Below are 17,770 nucleotides of genomic sequence, written 5' to 3'. Positions count from 1 at the left end.
GAAAGGCTGAGGGGCACCGCCCTCCCCGCCCCCTCAATAAACCCACAGCACAATCAAGGCTTCATGAATAATTTATTCCATTTGAATTTTTTTGTTTTTTTTAAAAAGTATAAACCTTTTTTTTTTTTCTTCATTTCCTCGATCACAATTTGTACAACTCAGTGTTTATGGCATTCGGCAGAAATAGTGTTTGTTCCTTAAATCGCTTTTTGTTTCTGTGTTTTGTCACGATGAATGCGGCGGCGGCTCGGCCGAGGGCACATGGCGGCGGCTGTGCGAGGCTCCCGGGCACATCCAGCCGTGCCTGAGGGCTGCGGGAGCGGCTCCCTGACCTGTCCAGCCACGCCAGAGCGGCGTTGAAGCAGCTCCCGGACCTGTCCAGCGCGGTGTCGGAGCAGCTCCCCGGTGTGTCCAGCTGCGGTGTTGGGATTGTCCGTGTGTCCAGCCATGGCAGCGGGGTGGCGGAGCGGCTCCCCGGTGTGTCCAGCCGTGCCCTCGGGGCGCGGGAGCGGCTCCCCGGTGTGTCCGGCCGTGCTGAGGGGCGCCATGTTCATCACAAGGCCGCGGGCTGCGGCAGCCCAAGGCAGCGCTCGGCAAGGTCCTCACGTCCAGTTGACTCGGAAAAACCTAAAGCTCGATGAGTAGCATCCTGAAAAAGTGACCCTGAGGATTGTGGTAGGTCCCAAATCCAGTTTTACTGTAAATTAAGCTTTACTCCACTGAAAATAAAAAGTACACCCACAAATAATAGTAAAAAAACCCTTTGAGTACGAAGCATAGTCCTGGGCCCTTTACTTAAAAAAAAAAAAGGAAAAAAAAATAAAACAAACAAAATCACCTTCCCAGCTGGAGGTTGTGAGACAGTAACATTGTACAATGTCACCCATTAATGAATTCTCCAATGAAACCCCGATGAAAACAAGGTTGATGCAGCATTACTATCCCAACAGACTGATATGCGGTGTCGTACTGTTGTGCAGCAAATTATATGGTGCAATAGCATTTTTTTAAATGTTTTACTCTTATTCTTGAAAGCTTTAAAATAATGCAACATAATATTTTGATATTACAGTATTAACAAATAGTGCTTGATTAAAGACATCGGCAAGTCTTCATAGCAACACACAAAGTTAAAATTACCATCAGAGGTAAATATAGAAATACAATAATCTGCGCCATAACTGACAGCTAAGTAAGAACATAGCTGAGGATTTAAATATAAATCCATTTATCTTTAATTATTTCAGAGAATGTTAGAAAGATCTAAATGTTACAGCTCCTTTTAAAATGTGAGGGTTGTTACAAGTACAGCTGGTAGCCTTGCTGGTCGTAGCAACAGGATTTTCAGAAACCAAATCCAAATAGTAGTGAGTCAAATGTGACTAAAAGGCTTAAATGCAGTAAGATCTGGGTTAAAATATGTATTTTTAATTGGAATGGAAGGATCTCAGCTTCTCCTTTCCTTGAAAGAGATAAACCTCCACAGCTACTTAAAGCGCTGACAGGAACATTTTCTTGCAAGGCCGTTTTGAAAATCTGTAGCTGTAATTTTCAACTACTTAAGCTTGTACTTGCTAAACAACCTCGACTTATTGGATTCTGACAATTTTATTTATAAACCAGCTATTATGTGCACTTAAAATAGTTAAATGAAAGTAGCTAACAAAAAAAGTATGCCCAATATAATAGTTGGCTCCGTGGTGCTGGCAGGTTTGATATGTACATTGCCGGCTGTGACTGTCACTCCAGAAATGGCCCTTCTAGTCTTTTATAGTGGTTATAATATTATAATTTACTTTAATTGCATTTGATGGGGGGGAGGAGTGGGAGACTGGCAGCTTTCACAGTAGGAGTTTCACAGGGAAGGCTGGTCCAGGTAACAGAATACAGTTACACCAACGTTCAGGCAGCTGATTCACTTACCTTTAGGAATACAAGTTCAGATTGAACACAAAACAAAGCCACACCAAAACCCAGCCCTTGGAACTTGGTTAACTGAGCCAGGGTTAGAAATGACCACGTAGCGACAAAAGCTCAAAAAAAAAAAAGGACATACACTTTGAAAATTCCAGTTTTAGGAGCACTTTTCCACGTCAAAAATGCCAACCAAATGAGAAAACCCTTCTGTAAGACAATAATGTGCCGTTTAATCTGCGGTGCATTACCGAGATAAAGTCATGGACAGACCCAGTTTTTTACTCTATTTATCAAAATATGCTAACTTCTGATTGCACTCATGTTGTTCTGAAGAAATGACTGAAAATTCTCATCACCAATTGTACAACTTCTTTATACAAAACCAAAAAAGTTACTAATATTGTATGTACACGATTCAGTGAGACTGTTCATACGAAAAAAAAAAAATCACCTCAGGCAGGTCTTTTGCATTTACAAAACGAGATTTTCATGAACACAGTAAGTTTGGTAACTGCAAGCAAATTCTTCCTTGTAGAGGGGTTAACAGCAGGTGCACAAATGGATCTTAAAAGTTGCTCCTTTCCAGGTTTAAACCAGCGAGACAGACAATATTAAGACCCAGGACTTGGGTTATCGTGACAGGCTCCCAGGAGCGCTGCAGGAGTTCAGTTTTTCATCTGGCAGTCAGATAAGGAACCCACAAAAAGCATCTGCAGCTGCTCTTCAGCACCCGTAGGGGCTATTTTAGAGCAGCCACAGACATTTGGCATGTGCTAGGAAAAAAGGAAGGAAACTACTGAGAAAAAATGGTGACTGTAGATAGAGGGAGACGTTTAGGAAAGCCTTGTGGTTTGTCAGTCCCTTCCTTGGGGAGGGCAAAGCCTCCTTGGCACATGCCCCAGCCAGAGCCTGAAAATGGGTTATGGGGAAGGCCATACACTGATACTTGGGACCTTCACCACAGTGCCAAAAATACATGGAAAAGGAAAATGTTCAGGGTTTCGTGCTGTTTTTTTACTAGTGGAATAAAATCTGAATACCAGAATTCACTGAGAATCTATATACACCACATTTTAGTTAAACACACACCAATCTTAAAGTCAAGATTGACTATTTTTGCATTTGTAAAATGGCTAGAGCTGGGCTAAATCTCAGCCTGGCAGGAGACTTTGGATAAGGTCAGAGTTTTCTGTGTGTCTGCCTCAGATTCGCATTTTATCACAAAAGTGGAAGCAAACAATGCAGTGAGCACAGTGCCAAGAATATCCAGGGAGCAACAATGCACAAGAGATGTTCTTGTGATATTAAAACTTGTGTCCTGGAAGTGGATCTGAGAATCTAGCCACAGCCCTGAACCATCACACAAACTTCAGTTGAAGAGTTTATTCATGTTATTCTCACTACAAGTTAAACCACCTACAATATCACTTATATATTGCCATTGTTACTCTGTAAAGGTGTGATATAAAATGCTGTAAGACCCGGTACCTTTTCAATTTATATAAACACAGTGAACTTCATTACTGTACATGTACTCTGCAACTACAGCTTAGCTGTAAATCCCCCACACACAATGGTATGGACATTAACCCCTCTATCCCCATTAAACTGTACATCAAGACAATACAAATTTACTGTCCCCACCCACCCCTTACAAAAAAATAATACTCTAAAAGCAACCTACTGCAACTTTTAATTAAGACGATTACATATATTTTAGACCAATTGCTTTAAAGCAAGAAGGCAGTATAAACCTTCTAGGAAAATTTTTATAAAAGAGGTTAAGAAATATAAGACAATTTATACATTTAAAAACTTACAATAAATAAGAGATGCAGGCATTTTTGAATACTAAGTACTATAATCCAATACAAGAACATCTTGATGTTCTGAAGCCATAGGTTGAAACTTAATTGTTCCTCGTGTTTCTTCTCATCTCCATGCTTTTCAAATTCATTAACCATGACTGGGTACTATGGCTCATTACTCTTCACAAATACTGTGGCTGGGGAAAAATGGTTAATTTTGCTACTAAAAACGTTATAATACACTTTCTGATCATCATTCTGAAGCGTCCCCCATAGTCAGTAACTCAAGGACAGCAGGGCGATGGGTGCCCCTCTCACAAGTCAGAACAATATTTGCTGGAAGTAACAAGATTCATACCCCATCACAAACAACTTGCACTGAGAAGAATTAGAACTTAGTCCTGCAGTGAAATATCCCTTTTCCTCATTTTTGTCTTGCAAAATTCAGATGAAGATCACAGCATATTCATGATAAAGTTATACAACTGATTCAGCACCACAAAATGAATTGGGAGACATGACCGTCTGTCCTGGGTTGCAGGATCACAGGTTAGCCAGGAGAGTGCATTGTACTGTTCCAGAACAAACCTGAAAAACAAACAGCCTTCTGTCAGGCCAGCACATCTTCTCACCACGATTTTACAGCCCCAATTTACTATAATCCAGCTTCTTTGGCATCAAAAACATAAAATAGGTTTGCCAACACTCAGAAATAACATGTCTTCCAAATTATTACAGCACTTCAGAGCTAAACTTGCTTTTGGTGGAAAACTGTCATTGTAAATGCCTATTCTCAATTCATACCAAGAGGTTCACATTAAAAAAAAAAAAAAAAACAGAAAAGGAAAATTAATCTGGTGTTTTCTCAACTAGCATCCCATGTTTACATGGGTCTGAGCTCCTGTCCTTCAGCACTTCAGATTTTCCACAAGATTGCTGTGCAATATTCTGGCTTAACTATTTCTGTCTTTCCTGCTGGGCTCAAACTTCTTCTAGTTTGAGGAATTCGTTGTTTTTCAAACATTTTCAAAGACTGATAAGTTAAAGAAGGGCTTAGAGATGTTTGGTTTTTATTCCACTGTTCTGTGACAATCACTTAGAGCACAGCAATTTATCTGCACTAAGGATATCAGCTGCACAAAGGAAAAAAAAAACTAACAGCAGGAAAAACAAACATGCAGCTTCACTGCAGCAGCATTAAAAATGAAATGCAGAATATTTTTGCAAGTGATCAATGATAAATACCTGAGCACATCAGAAGTTTGATTAGAATCAAGTGGATGGGAGTGTTTACTGTGGAGTAGCTCGTCTGATTGCACTGAAGGCACGTGGAGGTGCAAAGAGGCCTGAGGAAGGAAGAAGGAAGCCAGGAGTCACTGCCTGATCAACTACACCATATTTCCTTCCCCCATATTGTTGGAGCTTGCAGGCACCTTCTCTGTCTGACACACAAGCCAAAACAAATCTTATCCTCAGGCCATCCACAAGTTCAGGAATTCTCAGAATATTTCTATTCTCTCACAGATCTCTGCTAAAAGCACAGTGCTAGTAGTGCAATATAAATATGGGGTGGTTTTTAATCCCTCTTCTACATTAAGTGATTATTAAAAACTCAACTCAAGTGGCCCAAGATGTCCAATACCACACAGACTTGGAAGTTCAGCTGCTTTCTTAGGCCTGGTTATTTATATTTCATATCTAGAGCTGCTTAGAGCGTAAATAATAAATCCTCTCTTCAAAATAATATCCTATACCCAAGCCACAGCTGAGCTTAGGCCAAGAGGAGCTGCTAATCCAGACCCAAACAAGGCTGCAGAAGATCTGTCTGGATCATTAGAAAACAAAGCACAGTATTAGAGATGCTGATTTGTTCCTACAGAAAGTTTCTCTCTATACCAATGTACGGCCTTCAATGTGCCAAGTGTGTCTTGATTGTGCCATAAGGAGATAAGGGGCTCAGACAACAACCAGACAGACGATACAGTGCAAAGCCAACATGGAAAAAAAACAGCTTTTATGCTTTGTGCAATCTAGAAAGATTCATTTATTCCTTATTTTACCCAGGGCAACTGAGTTATTGTACTGTACTTATTATGTACCTCCCTCTCTACCGCCAGTCCCCACAGGACTGGGCCTCAGCCACAGCTCTGTCCAGGAACTCAACCTGTTCTTCCAAAATCCTGGAGCATCAGGCCAGGGAAAAACCAAAAAGAGTCCAGACTACCAGGAAGAAACCATGAGCAAGGCAGAACCTTCCCAAGAGCCAAATCTCAAAAACTGAATACACCTGGCCTCTCCTGAAGCAAGAGCAGAGCCATCCCCAGAGACAGGCACTGACTTTGGTTTAACCAGAACAGTTTTCACCCCCAGACCCTCAGGCTGCACAGATCTCTGCCAGGACAGTACCTTAAGAAACAAGGGACACTGATTTTGTGCTTGAGGACACGCTGACCAAAACCAGTCAGGCAATGGACCTGCTTTGGCAGTTGACACAAAGTAACCGAGGGCCAGTGGCTGCTGCAGTATATTTGTTACTTCATCGTGAGATTCTGTGGAAAGCAATCGATCTGTGCCTTGACCCTGGAACACAACAGGCAATGGGTTCAGATTAGGAGAGCACAAATTTAATAGAAATCATCTGCAGCTTCTGGAACACAAAGCATTTGGAAATATCCAAGCATGACAAGACAATCCAATATCCAGGTGATCTAAAACCTTTCACTCCACGAAAGAAAATTAACAGATGGAGAAAAAACAGACAAAAAATACACACAAAACTGTATTTACTCTAGTAGTTACCTTGCCCATATCACCTCCATGGGGGTAGTGGGACCCTGGAGAATGTACAGGGGATCCACCAGGAGATGCAGGAAGAATATTTATAATATCAGGATCAAGATCATCTCCAGTGTCTAACAAGTCAAAGATTCCCATTCCATCTGCTCCATCTTGAAAAAAAAAACAAGACCAGTGAATTCCTACAATTTCACAAGGTGCAGGATATGACAATACATTCAGAAATAAAGGGATTTTCCACAGAAATGGAAATGGTTCCTTGTGACCGTGTTCACAGGGATCTGAGGATGAGGGAAGAGATGAGAATGTTGGCTCCATGTTTCAGAAGGCTGATTTATTATTTTATGATATATATTATATTAAAACTATACTAAAAGAATAGAAGAAAGGCTTTCATCAGAAGGCTGGCTAAGAATAGAAAAAAGAGGAATGAATAACAAAGGCTTGTGTCTGGGACAGAGAGTCCGAGCCAGCTGGGCTGTGATTGGCCATTAATTAGAAACAACCACATGAGCCCAATCCCAGATGCACCTCTTGCATTCCACAGCAGCAGATAACCATTGGTTACAGTTTGTTCCTGAGGCCTCTCAGCTTCTCAGGAGGAAAAATCCTCAGGAAAAGATTTTCCAGAAAATATCATAGCTACAGTTCCTTAGAATGAACAGTCTATTCTAATGACAGTGATGAGGGGTCTTTAGGAGGCAAGAACAAATGCAAAGTACCAACCATTGTTTGTGTTAAAGGCCAGGTCCAGGTTCTCAGTGGTGTAAGTGGATGATGCCACCTGCACGGAGGCAGAGGTGGGGAACACCAGGATGTGGGTGCAGGACGTGTCCTGGGGCGTGTTCAGCTGCGACGTCTGCATGTTCAGAGTGGTGCTGCGCCCGAACACCGAGCCCGTGGACACGGAATCTTTGGGGGAGAAACCAAACATTCCCTCAGTGTAACACAGCCTGAGCTGTTCGTTCTAGTGCCAAAAAAAGAGAGAGTTTCCCAAATACCTGGCATAATAATGAAGGATCCCTGGGGTTCCATGGCCACCAAGCAAGCACTGAGGATGCTGGGGGAGTCTGCAGCAGAGATCCCACACATCCTGCACATGTCCTTCAGCCGCTTGCTCAGCGACTGCAGGTTCCGGCGGCTCAGCAAACAGCTCCAGTCTGAGGGAGGAAAATCTCACTTGAGAGGTTCTCTTCCAGCAACAGGGATGGACACATTTGATACTACGGAAAAATTAAAGCTTTAAATCAAGTTTTAGACTAAAAAAAAAGTGCTGCTGTTACCTTTTAATTCCCCATGTCCTATTCTTCCCAAGCGGCCTATGACAACTCTCCATGGCAAAGAGCTCATCTGCACCAGCCCCAGGCACCATTCCCAGAGCTTCTGGAGACCAAGTCTGCGGGCAGAACCCTTTTTCCTACGAGCCCTAGAAGGAAAAAAGAAGGGAAAACAAAGTTAAAACTGCAACAAGTTTTTAATGCCATGTTTAGAACATTTTTGTATTAACCTGCACATTCTCCAGAGCCAAGAGTGTTGGTATTGCAGTCCATCAGCTGCAGCTTCAGGGGGTTTGGGATTTTTAAATTAATCACATTCTAAAACTGACATTAACAGCCAGTAAGTGAGATGGGGAAGTCGGAACACACACACACAGTAACACTCAAGAATCACATGAAACTAAACTATGCTCTTCTAGAAATTTAACTCAAAATGATAATAATAGAGAATATATTCATCTGCTTTAGCCACTTTTGCAACAGCAAGTCTGCAAAAGTCAGTTATTCTTACAGCACCAAACCCAATGTCGTTCTTCAGGGGAATGAAAGAAAATACACCTGCTAAAAATGAATTCAAGTTTGGTTCTTACCTGTTTGGTACATCAATATTAATTATGCAAGTTTCTAACTGCTCTCCATAGAGGTCTGTACAGGATGCAAGCAGCCACCTCTGATCATGAGACAAACAGTAGCCCACAAAAAGCACATTATACTTCTGGCCAGCTTCTCCAAAGGTTTCTCCCAGCTCTGTTTGCTTGTCCTTCACTGGAGCCAGTATAAAAGGAGGGGTGTAGAGTCGAATACACTCAGGTCTCTAGAAAGATGATAGAACAGACAATGAATTTTGGGGATGGAATTATTCCCCATATAAAACATGGTTGGTTGATAAGCAGGGACCGTCCTCTGATCTGGGTAATTCCACAATCTCACGAACAATACTCACATCAGGGCTCCTAAGAGCAGTTTCCATGGCTAACCCTGGCCCAAAGCCAGTTAAGGTTTTCACATTGGTGGAAGTTGGGAGAGGTCTCCGACACTGAGTGAAAGCTGAAAATGCCAAAGATTTTAAATGCTGAGTGTAAATCTGCCTGTCCTCGTGTTTCACAGGCTGCAGCAGGTACTGACATGGGACAATCTGCAACAGAGGAGAGGAGAGAAACAAGAAATAATTGTTTTATCAATAGATTAAATGGCTTCTGACACAGTATTTGGTGCATTGCTTTTTGAATTTTACTTTGCATTTAAATTTCTTCCAATTCTTCCAAAGCCCTGTGGGACTTCAAGAAATTATTCCCATTGAAATTTTCTTCAGGGGAAAAAATAATTTGTTTAGAAGAGAATCATAATGATTCCTCCAAAAAGCAGCCCTGTATTAACAGATCCTGCAGCTGGAGGAGCTCTGCCTACAGCCCAGCAGGGGCAGGCTGCAGATCCCAGGACAGGACCAGTTCTTCACTCATCACTGGAGCTGGCCCTGCATTTCCTCTGAGATAAAACTGATGAGTCTGGAATGTACAACAGGATTCAGCTTTAGTTAATAGCACCCAAACTGCTCTAAAAGCTACAACCTGATGACTGAACAGCTGGAGAACTGTAAGTCATGTTTGTGAAGGAAATGAAACTCTCACCTTGAGGGTGTTACTGCCCCCAAAGCCAAGGATTTACCCTGTTTGTTTCTGTTGGCTCACCTGCACAGAAATGATGTTCTTGATGTGGGGAGGAAGAACCTGAACCATCTCCAGAAAGCAGCGCAGAAGTCCAAGTGTCCACAAACTGGATGAGCTGCTGTTCTCATCCTTTTTTTCATAGGTGAAAGGATCAATTATGTAAACTACAATTGCAGGTGGATAGGTGATAGCATGTGAATCTCCATCTGTGGGGACTCCGACTTTATCACGATCCATAGTGCTGGGAATGAGATTTTGAAACCAGTTACAAACAGCTGAGTTTTGTAAAGATTAGGTTTTACTTCAAAACTAAATCAAACTGTCAATTATTAATCTGAAAGAGTCAACTGTGGTGTAAGAAACAGTCTTTTTATGTCATTTTTGTATAGGAGCTTATCAGTAACTCTGAATCCCTTTTCTTTCCTTTAGCCTTCTTTATTACAGCAGCTCAACTATTGCTTAACTGGGGAACAAGAATATCTACAGTAAGAGCTGTCTTCACCACTCTAACTTTGATTACAGAAAAAAGAACTCTAAGATGGTGCCAATTATCTATCTCCCCCTCCTTCCCCAGCCCTTTAAAATATTGAAGTGAGTAGTTTGGTGAATTTCCTGTCTTTAGAGAGAGAAGAAAAAAAGGAAGTTTATTTTTGTACCAGAGCAGACACTGAGATGTAATTAGAACTGCAGCTACAACTGGAACCAAAAGGTTCAGCTCCACCACAACTGAACTCTCCAATCTCCCTTAAAAGCAGCTTGGTGAAAATAAACGCAGGGTTTTTATTGAAGGGGTAAAAGTTGACGTTAGTTGAGCTGATTTTTCAGCTGAAGGTGTGATTGCATTCCCTACCTTTCAGAAACCTCTGGGTGGGGCTGTGCAGGTGCTGCAGCCGTGTCTCCAGACATCCCCGCTGGCTGCAGCGTTGGCTGCTGCTGCTGCCCCCCCGTTTGCGCGCTGGGGACCGGCGCAGCCTGGGCGGGCAGGGAGGCAGGAGCGGCGTTGTTCATATTGCTGAAGGGCGGGAACGAGGAAGGCTTGCTCGTGGGAATGCCGCTGCCCAGGCTGGCAGAGGAGGAGGATGGGGCAGTGGTGGTCAGGGTGGAGTTGGCTGTGGTGGCTGCCGAGGACATGGCACTGCTGGAGGTCACTGGGATGGTGCTGCTGGTGGGAGCGGCGGGAGCCGACGCTGGAGTGTTGGGATTGGCAGCAGGGGCTGTCACTGGGGCCACAGCAGAGCCTGCCTGGCTGGAGGGAGGGACCAGGTTGGTTTGGGAAAGTAGAGAATTGTCCAAAGGCTGAGAAGCAAGATAAGGACCTAAAACCAGGGGGGAAAAAAAAGCATAAATTTTATATTGCAGCTGTTTTGATGCTTATGTCACCTATGGAAGTCTACAATTGTAACAAAACAGAGCAAACTTTAAGCATACATTTTACCTCTCAAATTAAAATACCTGTATTCAATTTTCAAATTCTAATATTTTCATAAGAAACTTTCAGAAATATCAAGAAATCTGCTTTTAATATAACTTTTTTCCAGATGTGTTGAATTGCTGGAAATCACTGCTACAGAATCCAAGTCATCAGTACAAGAAGACAAGCAAAGTCCCTGTCAGACAGCCACACTGCCATTCCCTAAAGGCACTGCTGGATGGTAAGAGGCCATTTTTGCACATATTCAAATATAGTTTAAAACCAGAAAACTGACCAAAGCAACAAGACAATAAGCCATGATTTCTTCTTCTCTATTGCAAAGGAATAAGTGGCAATTGTATGAAATAAGGAACATTCAAAAAGGTCATACCCAGCTCATATCTGCAAACTTGAGCGTAGAGTTTGAGTTTGGAGAACGCATCGTTGTTGGCATTGGCTGTCTGTGAGAACCACTCTGTGACCAACTTCTCTGACAGCTTCTTGGAGGCTGTAGGGCCAACCCTCATGATCCCATCAGGCAGTAACTTGCAGATAGGTCTGTGCTGACCAAGCCTGCAGGACTGCAAAGGTTAAAAAAATCCTTAAAAGCTGCTAAATATCACACAAATTATATATCATAGAAAGGCAGAGAACTCTCAGCTGATTTACAATATTCCAAAGTAACATTTTAACTCTAGAATTCCACCAGTCGGAAATGCTGAATGGTGATTTTATGGGTTGCTGTCAGCGTTTTCCTAAATGCAAGAAAACCAGGTTGATAATAACCGACTCTAATCTTCATTCGATCCAAGCATGTAACTAATTAATTAATTAAATGGAGGTAACACTACGAACGGGCAATGCAGAGCTTTGCCACCGGGTGGCGTTTATCGGATGGGAACGGCGAATACGGACAGGAAGGGGAGCAGCACGAGCAGCCCTTATCTTCCAAGTGCCCATTCCTAAAATCCCCCCGAGCAGCTTTCCCAGATACCATTCTGAGCAGGCGTCGCTATCAGCCCCGACAAGCCTGATAAGTCCTTATGAGCACGTATTAGAAACAGCCTTTCCCAAATCCATTTCACTGCAAACTGCCACAAATGCTGTACCTCATATATTGCAGTCAGATCCCTAAAGAAGCTTTTGGCTCCGTTGAGCAGGGCCTCGTTCTCCGGGCACACCACGACGTAAGCGACGTCTCGCTGGGAGCCGTAGGGCTCCAGCATCAGCCTCTCCCAGTAGGGCAATGCAAACGGAGACAGCACCAGGAAATCGTAATCGTATCCCAACAAAAATGTTGGGATTGGCAGTGGTTCTGGGGACTCGTCAGTTCCTGGAAAAGCAAGGCATGTTTTTAAGCAGAAAGCTTAAAATTAACTTCAAGGAAACATGAATAGAACGGCCTCTGGTGTTCCCAGCATCTCACAGGAAGGAGCACTGGCTATCAATGGAATAGTTCTCATTTTACAGATCCAAAGTGCAGGATCCAACCCTCTGCAAAAAACCCATCAGCTGACTGTTTTTATTTGAAATATCTCAGGGCCTCAGGAAGAAGTTCCACAGTGTTTTATACTTCCATCAGCACACAGGCAATCAGGAACAGTTCTGCACTGTCCAGGAAGCCTTTTCCCACAGAGCCAAAGCAATCAGGGACTGACGACAGGGAAAAAATGTAAATATTCTAAGCAGATGGGTAAAGGGCCAGAGAAGGAAACAAACTTAAGAACATGTAAATGTATAATTGCCATGTTCTAAATATAGCTACAAAAGATCTGCTGGTGAAAGGTCACTCTCGTAACACACAGTGGTAAATCAATCTCATATGCTAATGAAGTCATTAAATCGTGAGTGCACAAAATTCACCTTCTACCTGTAAATGCATCACATGTTGGCCACTCCAAACATTTATCAGACAAGACACTGAGTAAGCCTGGATCTTGAGCACAGTTCTGACAGTACTGAGCAATAAAGCACACTGTCTCAAGCATTTCAAAATGAGTATTTTTAACTCCCTATGTTTAGAGTAATTAAAATGGGGTGAATTGAAAAACTTGGAGTATAAAACCCGAGCAGTTACTCTGTCTTTAACACCAAACCCATCTTTGCAATTTCAGTCCCTCACTGGGCGAAGTGTCAGGTGTATACAAACAGTGCAACTGAAGCTGTAAATTTTAAATGCACATCTTTAATTCATTGCCTGTTTTAAGGAATATAAATATTTTCTCTTTTTCTGAAGAAAAGAATTCTCCTCTGTCTAATAAGCTCTCGTTAGTTTAAAGAAAGGTCAAGTGCTGTTCAGAATTCCAACAGGCTGAGCAGCCACGGTTTGTGTGGATGGAGCAGGGGAAGGAGGTTGGGAAGGAAGGAGGGAAGGAAGGAGGCTGCAGGGAGCAGGATTCCGTGGAGCCCTTACCATAGGAGCCTCTCCCAGCCATTTTGTGGAACTGCTGCCAGGTGAGGGGGCCCTGCACGCCCCAGGACCGCACCGTCCGCTTCTTCTGGATGGCGTCCTGCAGCACGGGCTGCAGCGAGAGCAGCATGCGCAGGATGTCCTGGGAGCACTGCATGCTCACATCCACCACTGCAGGGACACAAAGGGGGTCAGGGCAGCTGCACCAACAGCAGCCAGCAGCACAAAGCACCTCCACTGCCAACATCTCTTCTAAAAAACACCTGCAGGCACCCAGAGGCTGGGATATAGAGAAAGGCGAGCACAGGCGGATTTACAGTTCTCCCTCCTCCCCTGACAAAACACACAGATGGATTTTTTTTCTTAATTTTGTTTTTTCCTCTAGAGTTTTTCCCATTAAAAGGCTCCTGTCTTATGAGTTAAGCTAAGGGAAAACACCCTAAAATAAAAACCAAACAAACAAAAACAACCCAAAAACCCCCAAAAAAGTTGTAGAAGCCTGGAACTCCTGGATTGCCCTTCCCAAATAAGGCGGATTTGCAGGCTGCCACCCAGTGCTCATTTCAGAGAAGTCAAGGGAAGCCTCGAGCAGACTCAGCCCATTTCATCCAGAGCCACCACTGGGCCATTTCAGGTACAAGGCTTTAGAATGAAAAGCTGACACAAATTTGGCATGGCTACTATTTCCAAGTCCTTTCATTTAAAGTATCTTTACATCTTTTTATCCCAAACATCAGTCACAGTAACACAGAGTCTTCTCCTGTGTGCCTGAAAACATCAATATATTTACAGTCTGGGCTTTCCAAGTTAATCCCCCAGCAAGGCACAGGAACCTGGCTGTGTTCTCCCAGGATTCCTCCTCATCTTCACTTACAGCTATGAACTGCAGCTACCTGTAATTCATAATTTTATCTTTCATCCTAACCCTGTTAAGAGTTGCCACTTGAAAATTCTATTAGAGAACAGTAAGCAAATACACACAATGAAGGTATTCCAGGAGACACTGCATCATTAGTCAGGCCCTCGAAGGAAAAATCCAAGGATTTCTGGCACACTCAACACACAGTGAAGGCTACAATAATGCTTTTTTTGCCACATGTGCCATTAACCTACTGCCCCCCTCTCCTCCCTAAAGAAGGGGGGAAGGCAACTGAATCAGAGCTGTTGTTTAATTCTGCCACAGTGGCCTTGACAATAGGGTCACCACTCAAACCCTTCCTACAGGCATCAATCATTCCAGAGCTGCTGGAGAGCCACTCACCAAAAGCTCTTTACAGGATGAACCCGGTGAAGTGTTGTGGACACTGACAGCGGTCTCATGCTACACTTCAGATATGTATTGGGAATTTACAACTGGGAGCAGCCAAGGCCTTACTGTGCTTGGTGACCAGCACAGGACATGGAAGAGCTGGGTATTCTGAACACCATCAACCAGAAGTCTGTACGAGCACACAGGTGGCAAAAACAGCATTCAAAATCCACAAAGGAAAACCACAAAAAAAGATCCTTCAAAAACAAAACCCCAAACAGGTGGACAAGTAGAAAATAAACTGTTTTCAATATTTACCATTTCTTTTTGACCAGTGGTGCAAGCAAGTAGTTTTCACAAGTGCTTCATCAACTTTCCCTCCTGACATATTGTCCATGAACTGCCGTCCATGTTCCAAGGCTAAGTAGCAGTCATTGCAACAATCCCTTTCTTCTACACGTACCAGGTTGCTGACAGCACCAACTTTGGCCACGGAGTCTTGGTCTGCTGCTCCAAAGGGTGAGAACAGGTTGGTGCATTGATCCTGCAGCAACAGTATCAAGTCATCGGGCAGCTTCTCAGGCTCTTTCAGCCCTCCACTGCCGTGTTCAATGGAAGTAGCTCTGAGAGCCTCAAAGCGTTTTTCTGCTTCTTTGCCGCACTCCGTGTTTCGCCCCAGAATATCCAACTCATCTTCAAGAAACAGCCCGGAACTGTTGCCAAATTTTCTATTCATAACAGCACTGAAACCACAGGTACACCTATACTGGGCCTCTTGTGTTGGATCAGGAATGTAAACTCCAACGTCAGCACCTTTGATGTTCATATTGCAAACACAAATGCAGCAGCTGTCGAAGTTGCAGTCTTTGAAGAGGTTCATGACGGACTCGGAGAGGATGAGGTTCACGTACAGGCTGTGTGCCTCGGGGATGGAAGGCACCGTCGCGGGCTCCACCGAGTTCAGGGGCCGGCACGTGGAGGGCGTGGAGGCCGGCGAGTACAAATCCGAGTTCTCGTATTTCACCGAGCCCTGGGCGCTCGCGGGCCCGCCGGCTCCGCGGGGCGTGCGGGGAGTCCTTGGCGTCCTGGGAGTTGGGAAGCGAGGGGTGGAAGGAGAGGGGAGGATTCCAGCCCCACCGTTGCTGGGAGGGGCGCTGCTCGGGGGCATCCCAAACGGAGTGTGCGTCTGGGGCGTGTAGGCAGGGCCGTACTCCTGGTCCATGGCGCTCCCATCGCTGACGGCAGCCGCAAGAGAAGGAGAGGCTTTAAGTACACAACATCGCACTGGGTTTGAAGTTTAAGACTCAGATTTCTAAAGAAGGACCTTCCTAATTAATATTTGCTTTTTTTAAGCTAGTCTTTCATAATCCACAGTAAGATTTTCATTCCCTAAGGAACTTCAAGAGCGTTTGTTCTAAATGACTTTGCAGGACTCCCACTGACAGCACCATTAAAGAATCTCTCCCTGCCTCCTTTCGTCTTTTCCTCTGCACAAAGCTCCCAGGAAACAAGTGTGGTCAGAATAAATTATAAATTCTGCGGTTGTATGGAGTCTAAAGGACACCTTTTTCATTCATGTTTTATTTACATGTTGTGTTGACACACACTAAGAAAATAGACCAGGTCTATTGACAGCAGACTCAGCTGAATCCATGAGGAAAGTATCACCTGGAAAGGTTTAACATTTTCTTTCCTAAGCATCTGAGTATCTCCAAAAACTTGTAAGGCTAATGAGACCTGGAAACATATTGCTAATGAGTAACAGAAGCAACATCAGTATTTGATCCAAGATTAATATTCATATAATCTTATCAAGAAATCCATAACACCTCCTTGCTGCCTAACCCATTTTTACCAGCTACTAATGCAGAAGAGAAAAAGAAAGAAATCTTTTCCTCGAGAAGAGCCGGCAGCAAGACCATCCCTACCAAATGCAGGGCACAGAAATGTCCCCTGCAGTTCTGCTGTGACCAGACCCAGTCACACAGCACAGGAAATGTTTTCCTACTCCCAGCACAGCTGAGTTTACTGCTACTTAAGAAAATAATTTAAGAAACAGCAGCACCACCTACTAAGCCCTTCCAGCACTGACTACACCACCGCAAAAACAAAGTCCCAAGTTTACATTTATCTTGATTGTTACCATCTTCATTACTTATTAAACCTGGACTTGCACCATTAAGCTTCCCCAAGAAACCTTTAAAGGAGACAACAAATAAAATGTATGTACAGTTAAGAAGCTCTTTGAGAAGAGTCTCCTGCAGTAGGTTTAGCCAGAAGGACGTTTTTAAAGGCTCTTGTCGGTTGTATAAACACAGAGTATATACAAATATTCCCATTACTGATTGACAAAATAAATATTTAGGGGTGGCAGAGTGAGCACATCACAAAGCTGAGGCCCCCAGGGTCGTACCCATCTTTGATGAAAGGCATGGCAGGGCCTGGAGGAAGCAGATCCAGCTTCCCCACAGCCCAGCTCTGGCGGTAAATGCACTCCTCGGGCAGCTTGATGGGAGGAAGACACTGGCTGGGAAGAGTCTTCAGTGGTGCAAACATGGAACATCCCACTAAAGCTTGACAGTTCTCAGGTTTATAAACATAAGAATAATCCTGGAAGGCAGACATGGGAAAGCATTAGTGTGTAAATTAGATGACTGCAGTAATTAAATGATTCTCAAAAAACAGGACCGAGTTCAAGCAGCAGTTCCTTAACCCAAAATCCTGACACGGCTGCAAGGGAAAGCTGAGATGTGTACACACAATATTCACAATACAGCAAAACAAACCTCAGTGAACTGCAGTGACTGAAAGGCATTTCTGCAGCTCACTAATGCCTACTCAGGTTTTACTCTCTCTTAAGTGGTAAAACACTACATACTACAAAGAACATTACCTCCCCCAAAATAACGCAGGACAAGTTCCAGATTGTACTGAATTTCCCCCCATTCCTATTCAGATTTAAGTAATGAACTGGTCAATAATCATCACCAGCATTGATCAGGGCTGTCAGCACCACCTACCTTGATTTCAGCAGGTTTGGGGCTGCAGAAACCCTCATCCACTTCGATTCTGAACTGAGCCCCCACAGTAGAGCTATTCCCTTCCAGCACTGTTCCTCCAAGTGTAGTGTCCATGCTGCCATACTCCTTATTGTTCATGTTCATTGGAGAAAACCCCATAATATGTTGTTCCAGTGAAGGGGGAGTTGGATACATTTTATGGAGATCTGCAGTGC

At 43.6% G+C, this 17,770-nt stretch overlaps 1 protein-coding gene across 1 annotated transcript in view; it reads right to left on the bottom strand.

Annotated features, from left to right (window-relative positions):
• Nucleotides 1–53: 53 nt before the first annotated feature.
• Nucleotides 54–17,770, bottom strand: part of MED13 (mediator complex subunit 13) — a 57,505-nt gene continuing 39,788 nt past the window's right edge. The window contains exons 14-30 of the mRNA XM_036394970.2: nucleotides 17,556–17,770; nucleotides 16,949–17,145; nucleotides 14,854–15,770; nucleotides 13,290–13,457; nucleotides 11,986–12,209; nucleotides 11,268–11,457; nucleotides 10,316–10,781; nucleotides 9,487–9,706; nucleotides 8,742–8,933; nucleotides 8,389–8,612; nucleotides 7,805–7,947; nucleotides 7,523–7,681; nucleotides 7,248–7,433; nucleotides 6,525–6,673; nucleotides 6,132–6,305; nucleotides 4,971–5,071; nucleotides 54–4,313 (exon numbers count right to left, since the gene is read on the bottom strand). Of these exons, the coding sequence (XP_036250863.1) occupies nucleotides 4,181–4,313; nucleotides 4,971–5,071; nucleotides 6,132–6,305; nucleotides 6,525–6,673; nucleotides 7,248–7,433; nucleotides 7,523–7,681; nucleotides 7,805–7,947; nucleotides 8,389–8,612; nucleotides 8,742–8,933; nucleotides 9,487–9,706; nucleotides 10,316–10,781; nucleotides 11,268–11,457; nucleotides 11,986–12,209; nucleotides 13,290–13,457; nucleotides 14,854–15,770; nucleotides 16,949–17,145; nucleotides 17,556–17,770 (4,058 nt within the window). The 3' untranslated portion in view covers nucleotides 54–4,180. The remainder of the gene's footprint in view (nucleotides 4,314–4,970; nucleotides 5,072–6,131; nucleotides 6,306–6,524; nucleotides 6,674–7,247; nucleotides 7,434–7,522; nucleotides 7,682–7,804; nucleotides 7,948–8,388; nucleotides 8,613–8,741; nucleotides 8,934–9,486; nucleotides 9,707–10,315; nucleotides 10,782–11,267; nucleotides 11,458–11,985; nucleotides 12,210–13,289; nucleotides 13,458–14,853; nucleotides 15,771–16,948; nucleotides 17,146–17,555) is intronic.

Source organism: Molothrus ater, chromosome 21 (assembly GCF_012460135.2).
Source record: "Molothrus ater isolate BHLD 08-10-18 breed brown headed cowbird chromosome 21, BPBGC_Mater_1.1, whole genome shotgun sequence".
NCBI classification, from domain to species: Eukaryota; Metazoa; Chordata; class Aves; order Passeriformes; family Icteridae; genus Molothrus; species Molothrus ater.
The sequence above is the reverse complement of the archived record's forward strand: the minus strand, read 5'-3'. Positions and strand labels throughout refer to the sequence as shown.